The 7,645-nt window shown below is 39.7% G+C and overlaps 1 protein-coding gene across 1 annotated transcript; it reads right to left on the reverse strand.

The window, feature by feature from the left end:
• Positions 1-6: 6 nt before the first annotated feature.
• On the reverse strand, positions 7-6,533 carry bnip2 (BCL2 interacting protein 2). Its single transcript, XM_031870453.1, has 9 exons — positions 5,468-6,533; positions 3,459-3,554; positions 3,255-3,322; positions 2,697-2,873; positions 1,062-1,244; positions 733-835; positions 518-649; positions 295-381; positions 7-218 (listed from the first exon to the last, which is right to left on the reverse strand). Exons 1-9 carry the CDS (start codon positions 5,833-5,835, stop codon positions 116-118), a joined length of 1,317 nt encoding a protein of 438 aa, XP_031726313.1. The 5' UTR covers positions 5,836-6,533; the 3' UTR covers positions 7-115.
• Between the last annotated feature and the right edge of the window lie 1,112 nt (positions 6,534-7,645).

A 7,645-nucleotide genomic window follows, 5' to 3' on the forward strand; every position in this document is an offset into this window, starting at 1 on the left:
CGTCAAAAGGAGTTACTTTTGTTTTACGTACTGTTTAATTATATTTTGTACCATGTCCCATGGTAGGGATTGGATGAAATCTGTAGAAAGGAATCTGTGTTTGAGTGGAGCATACTTACTGTTTGATACAATCTGGTATGGACACGTACTCCATTGGAACCAGCTCTGCAAGGTCTGTCAAGCTGAACACATACTTGATTTTCTGACTAAATTTGGTGCTGTGAAAAGAAATCTAAATGTTACCAGAGAAGATGTTCATTTCATTATTGTAGCCACCGTAAACATTGACGTTACCTTATGAAAGGTTTTGTGAGAGCCAGCAGGGTGCGAATAAACCAGGAGGGATGGACAATTATCAAAGACTTCAAGTTCTTCCGTAACCTGTACAAAAAGAGTGAGAGAAGCTGTCAACAATGTAATCACATATGATGACGCTGTTCCTGGGTTTGGCCTGATGCCTCTGCATTTGTAGTGAGAACAATACTTGTTTTTGAGCGTGATTGCCACTCAGACTCACCTCCTATCAATCTGCTGATAACATTTTCTGAGCCAGCCAACAGTTGGCATCTTTTTGCGAGAGGTTGCCCCATTCAAATACACGATCATATAGTTCTCAGCAACCAAAAGCTCCAGCGTGCCAATGACATACCTGCAGGAAACGGGGAAACCTCCATTAACACTGGTCCTAAAATATTCACTCACAAGGCCAGAGGAAATCAAATAATCACTTACTTGAATAAATTGTCCATGATGTATTTATAATTTGGTTGATTGCTTTCAGGCATAAAGCACACAGCGAACACAATTATGGCATTCAAACCGTCTCCATAGTAGCCTGCAGTGAAAAATCAAACATGAAAAATTGATGTTTCAGGATCAGAACAGTATTTGCACTGTCACAAAAAACATTATTTCTTTCATATTTTGAACAAACACAGACTGATCAACTCAAGTCAAACACAAATATGATACAGCTTGTTAATCCACGAACATAGACAAACCTAAAATTACTGCATTTACGTTTTTTGCCAAATTTCATTTCACAATGTAATGCAACTGACCTCCATGGCTGATGACCCTCTTGTAAGGTTCGATGGCCTTCATGTCCACTCTGTGCTCCTGGTCTCCGATACGGAACACCCTCCAGCGTCGACCCTCCTCCCGCTCCTCCGAGACGGAGTACTCCTGCACTGACTCCACCCCCTTCTGAAGTAGTTCTGTGGTTTTCGGCTTGGGGAGATCGTCTTAAAGGAGAGGAGGCATTATAAACCCACAGCTAGGACGCTACACCCCCTGGATGTGAGGGATGTCTGATGTTATCCAATCAGATCCATTTTGAATCAAATAATATATCAAACGATTAGATCACTCAATAATTCATAATTGAACTTTTCAAAACGCATGCATTTGAATCAATGGACATTCACATTACATTTTTTTGCATCTGGATGGCATGCTCTCTCTTTGAATCAACACCAACAATGACTCCCTTTCACTTGAGGTCCACATTTACCATTACCCGATACAATTTCCTGGGGAAACCTGCTATTGTTCCCTGCGTGAGAAATAAATGTGTCGAACAAACACTGCTGAAGTCCCGGAGGACTTCTGTGCATCTTTTGCAGGATGTACAGCTAGCTGCATGATGTGCACAATGTTCTGCGCAACATGTAGACATCAAGTTAAATGTTAAAGTGATCATCTATCAAGCATGCCAAGTAGAATCAAATATCAGTGAATAGTGCAACCAAATCACATCAACACACTTTTATGAGTTTTTCCCTCTGTGAGCGGCCAATTTCTGTACTATTACAATCCACATTGATCTGTGTTTCTCCATCTGTATGATCTAAATGTACGGATTTAGAATGAAATGACTGGTCAGATGTTTATGAAATCATCTACCAAATCATAGATTTTAAATCCCAAAATATGAGATTTAAGTGGTAAAATGCCAAAAGTAATGCATCTCCAATTGAAGGCTAAATTCATTACGCTATAAGGGCATTTCCTGAGCTGTGCGTTATCTTGTAAAATATGATCACTAGTAAACAAACAGCACAGGTTAGCAAATGGCTAATATGTGATAACTGCAGCATTGCTGTGCAGATCGAACCACTTCTTCGTTGCTTTAATGGACAAGTTGCAGCATTGGTTGTTTCCTCAAACGCAGGGGAATGTCAAAGAAAGAAAAAATGACATGCACAAAAAACAGTAACTGAAAATGAAGTGTATGAAACACAAAACCTCCCTGTGATTTGTTCAAACAACTGAAGACGGAATATAATCTGGACAACAGGAGGTGATTGACGGATGGCTGGCAGAACAAAATGGGGGCTGTCCAAGAGACCTTACCACGAGGAAGAGACAAACCTGTTGCAGGCCTGCAGCCTGTTTCCAGGCTGAGAATGGAAACAATTCTTCCATGTGAAAAAGAGGAAGGCAGTGTGGAAACACAAGAACAACAAACCTGTACAATCAAGGGAGGCGAATACAAACAGATCCAAGACCCAGGATATAAAAGACTAGTTTGATAACGTGTTTGCTTCTGTGTTACAAACCAACAAATAAACCCAAGAAGGGAAATGTTTTCAGGACTAAATTACACAACCGTGGACTTCTAATCCGAGTCCAATTCGAAAGCATCTTTGCATCTATATCGAAACTGTTATCATCGCATGATATAAAGGTCTCACCTTCCCATTCAAACTCATTGCTATTGTCTGAAGGTGTGTCTATGTCATCGAGGTCCAGCTCTGTACTTTCATCCAGCTCATCAGAGAGAAGAGAGCCTTCACTGCGGTCGAGTGTAAGACTGATGTCAGGAGCTGCGAGCTTCTTCTTTGCCTTCTTGCCGTGGTCCTTTGCATAGCCTGAGGTAGATGCCAAATCATCAGTGGTTATGTTTGTATGACAATTAAAATAGGACAGATTCTGATTTGTCAAGATTATTATAATACGATTCTGTAGTTCATACAGAGATATGATGAGGCGTCTGAAAAATCAAGTGGTATCTTCCAATGTTATTCTCATCAGTACCAAATTCCCTCTTTGTGTTACTGTGCATCCAAAGAAAACACTTTTTTGAGCTAAAAAGACTATGTTGGAAGATAGAGGCCCCATATTAATTTTGGCTGAACAGGAATGATTCCAGTGACTAATAACTCTCTCAACATACATATAGGCGTGTGGGTTTTAGCTAAGACTAGAAAAAAAGTCCTTTAGTAATCTTTTCACGATTGTGTTTTCCTTACCAGGGTCTATCTCTTCAGAAGTTCCTGCAAAAAGCTCGTCTTCAAGCTCCTCTTCCTCCGGGAGGGGCCTAACAATCAAACAGCAGGGGATCATGCCTTCAGAAGGATTATGTTTCATGTGACTTTCAAAAACACAACATGTGATACAAAGCTCTGAAGCATGATTTATACGGGATTTACAACATTATGAGTGATTGACAATACCGTGGAAAGTCCTCATCCTGCCACTCTTCCTTCAGTTCAACTCCTTCCATTCTCAGGCGAGCGTCTGTTGTGGCGACTGACTCTTGGCGCTCCAGGCTGGGAATGGAAACACAAGATGGTTATGCCATCTTTTACGTTTAATGATCTCTAATTGCTAAAAGGCCCTCTTGCACTACAAATATACTGAGATCAAGAGCAGGGCCTACACAGATCATCCACGACAAACCCAAACACATAACTAGTTGTCTGACGACGGCTGCTTGTGACTTGTATAATCCTCAAAGGTTTATGGGGAAATAAAGAACAGGAGTCAAAGGCTTTTTTTCTTCTTTTTTTTCTTGGGGTAATACATCAGCAAAAAAAACAAAATGAATGGATATTAATGGTGAGAGTGATTAAACGCTACAACATAATTAATACACTTGAATAAAGCTGCACAAAAGCACTATTTTACACTCTGCAAACAAGGGTGGGGATGTGTTTATGCAAGTAAGCGATTGTGTGCCATGTATTGTCACCCAAAATCAAAACAGCTTACTCCGCAGTTTCATTGCCAAAGATTTAATGACATTGCACATGACATGACAGGTGGACGAGTAATCTGGAATGAAACATGGTCCATGTCAATGCTACATTCAGGCACTGTTTTAAGTTTAAAAAGGCCATTTTTAGCTTCACAAATTGACATACTGTGTATGGTGTACAATTATGAAAGCATAACCAAAGTTTTTAGGAAAGGGTCCCTTTGGCTTTTAGGATGAACCTTAAACTACTTTTCTATATAAAAAATGGTGATGACCGCTTTTTCGTGTGCTGTGGTTAACCCCACCTGTTAATTACCACCTTAGCATTACATCAAGTCAATTAAAACCCTGTTTATGTGCAGCTGCTTAGCTGTATGTGCTTCTTTACTATCACAACAGTCCTCCAAGGTGAGGAGAGATATGCTTATTGCCTATTTCCAATAAACCAATTACTTTGATTTGATATAGACAGGTGCTTTGTGATGCTGTGCTCAAATTAATACATAATTCACAGTCCTGGAAAGTTGTTGAAAAGAGTTTCAGCTTGCAACTGGCCTAATAATTAGATCACTGGCTTTTTGAAAAGCGTGCACGCTTATGTTAAGCGCTTAGTTTATAAACCATGAGGCTACTTACTAATGCTGATCATGGTATCTGTATCTTTGCTGTACAGAGCTCTCTTTGATGCATTAATCACATACGCAACTGTATTTGAGCTCTCAGACACAAAAACATTCCGGGCATTTGGTACTCAACATTTCAAAAAGTTTAGCCATTTGCTCATGTATAGTGCTAATCGCCACATTACATTTGAAAGCCACGTGAGAGAGGTGGAAATGCTACAGGAATGCGGTTCCCTGAAAACAAACCCTAGCAATCGAAGTGCAGTGGAGATCAAGCTGCATGAAAGTGGAGGAACATTCAGGAGTGGAAAAGATGAATGACAGTTTAAAAACTGTACTCATAATAAAGCACTTAGTGGCAAGTTGAATTAAGCAGCACATCAGACGGGAAGAGTTTACCGAAATATTTACTAAGATGTTTTTTTTTTTTTCATGCCACCACAGAAACTGCTTACTATAACCTACAAAGATTTGAGAGAATGACAGTTATACCTGTACAATATCATGTTATATCATATCCGTGCAGTATACTACATTTGCAGAGCTTATATTCCTAGTTTTTGTTTAGATTGTGCCAGAGAAGTGCTGATTTAACTCAACCGTAATTTCTGACATCCTAGGCTGGACAAAATAATAAGATGAGATCGTATACGTAGTCCTGTTATTGTGTCCACCCCATCTAAAATGTTCAGGAAACAAACATTCACAAACGCTTGAACCTAGTCTTAGGTGCTGGAGTCTGGAAGAACAGCATTCTTGCAAGGGAAAGATGAAACCTTTCCTTTTTTTTTTTTTAAAAGTTGCCAACATGTAACGTTGGGCCAAACATAAAATAGTACATATAAGTTATAACGTTACAGACCTTCCAATGGGCCCAGGTGGTGAGCGTGGCTGGGGGAGGCTCACTGGGGTAGAGCTTCTGGCTCCCGGCTGTTCCTGCTCATTGTCTGGAGTTGTCCTTTCCTGTGGCGTACCTCTTGTTTGGGTCAGACTCTCTTGAAATGCCTCTTCGCCATTTTCCACTGTAGAATCGGTGCTATTTTCTAATTCGTCTAATTCCTCCTCATCACCTTCTCCCGACACTCCAGAAAATGAGGGAGTAGACGCCTGTCTGTCTCCCAGCTCCTCGTGAGTCCTCCTGGGTGTGACACAATCTGGGCTCCTATTGTTCAAATTCATATCACTTACACCCTTCAGCACCGCTTCACTCTCAATCACATCCGATGCCATGCTTTGTTTTCCTGTCGCCCTATAATGCTGGAGTGTATCAGAGTGAAAAAAGTTCGACAGAGACAAGTTAAAAACACCGGTTTGCCGGTTAACTTAAATAAGTCAGACACGCAACTTCTTTAAAAGTTATTAGCTAGCGTGCTAGCTCTCGTTCGCTGTACCGCTAGCCAGGAGGAGTGTTGTTGTTGACAGCTAACTTTAGCTATGCCAACAGCAATCGCATTAACCGAATAGCGTTAAATGTCACACAGGGTGCACAGATAGTCACCTTTCCTAAATGCGTCACAGTGCAGGAACTCGGGAGACCAAAAAGTATGCTAGCTTTGCATAAGCAGCAGCACGCAGTGATCCTACTTATGAATTTCCTCCCTTCCTTCCTTCCTACGAGTCAGAATGTTCTCCGGTGGACGTAACGTTAGTCACGCTAGCGTGTGTGCTACAGTTAGCTAACTAACTTAGCCACAGCAAAAGACAAGCTAATGTTGTCCACTTGACGCCGGCGTTAATTTATAAAATCGATCCAGTTGTCAACTACGACATAACATGACGACAACCGATCCATGTTCAGTATAAAGTCAGCATCCGCTGATTTCACTAGCCGGGTCCACCAACATCAGTTTCCGTAGTGCTGCCTAACAACGCTACCGTTAGCTAACTAACCAGAGCGTTCTGTTGTGACGTTTCCAGCTAGAGGTCGCGAGCGTGCGGTTGAGTTGCCAGTTGTGTTTTCTTGCAGGTTCTTACCTGAACTTTCTACGTTCATCAATCAAGTCCAAAGCACATACAAATCAATACTAAATTACAATATTAAAATGTCACTTATTTTCAGTTTCTCACAAGTTAAAACGATCTGAGCAAAGTTGATAAAGTGCATATATCTCCAACTTTAAAATACATCATATAATTAGAGTTAGAGTCGTTGATATAGGTTAATGTTAGACGATATATTCGTCTTAATGTTTCTGACTACTGCTCTATGGAAAACAATCAAACCTGGCATCCCTGCCCTATTTGGTAGTTGCTTGACCTGTAGGTGTCACTCATATACAGTCTATAAACCTTAGTTGTTTCCTGTGAAGATGGAAGTTTATTTTGAAAAGACAGTATGCATGTAACAAGCGAAAACAGACTCATGTTGCTGGACTTTTGCAGGAAAAACGCACGAAAAGTGAGGAGTAATATTTCGTAAGATATCAATAAAACGGGGATGAATTTATATCATTGTATAAAGAGAGTGACATGAGAAGATCAATCTCATGTTTGTAAGTTAAATCAGCTATAATCACTATTTTAAAGTGATTAGTGACTCGTCTAAAACATTTAAAAAAGGAATAACTTCAATAGAATCATTCTATACACTGTAGCTTCTTTACATTCTATTAGAATGCAAAGAAGCTACATTCTAATACAATGTAACTTATTTACATTCTAATAGAATGTAAAGAAGTTACAATGTTGCCTTTTCTTTTCTTCCCACAAGAACGTCATTTTGTCAGGTTGATAAAAAAAAATGTCACTTTACTTCCTGACATTATTGTTACTCTATGGAGTCAGAATCTGTTGATCTGCTTTGTGTTCTAGACTTTGGTTTTCCTTTGGGCTTTTAGGGAAACAGTGCTTTCCATCAAATCTCCTAAAAGTTTCCATTTTTTATCTGTGAAAAAAAAATTTGACTGCACAATTATTAATAATGTTTTTATTTTACTTACTGTAAAGTGTAGTATATGTTAAAGTGGTAGGCTAACTAAGTACAGTTACTCAAGTAAATACAAAGAATACTTTGTATTCACATTATTCATGTAAAATGCTA

This window comes from Anarrhichthys ocellatus, unplaced genomic scaffold, assembly GCF_004355925.1.
Source record: "Anarrhichthys ocellatus isolate YVR2014 unplaced genomic scaffold, GSC_Weel_1.0 scaffold2, whole genome shotgun sequence".
In the NCBI taxonomy this organism is placed as follows: domain Eukaryota; kingdom Metazoa; phylum Chordata; class Actinopteri; order Perciformes; family Anarhichadidae; genus Anarrhichthys; species Anarrhichthys ocellatus.

Bases quoted from the DNA above. Each gene is read 5' to 3' on its own strand.
- bnip2 (XM_031870453.1), bottom strand. From the start codon at position 5,835: ATGGCATCGGATGTGATTGAGAGTGAAGCGGTGCTGAAGGGTGTAAGT. The intron at 3,323-3,458 runs GTATTGTCAATC...TTTGATTGTTAG, and splicing joins CAGGATGAGGACTTTCCACG to GCCCCTCCCGGAGGAAGAGG. The intron at 382-517 runs GTGAGTCTGAGT...CTTTTTGTACAG, and splicing joins TATCAGCAGATTGATAGGAG to GTTACGGAAGAACTTGAAGT.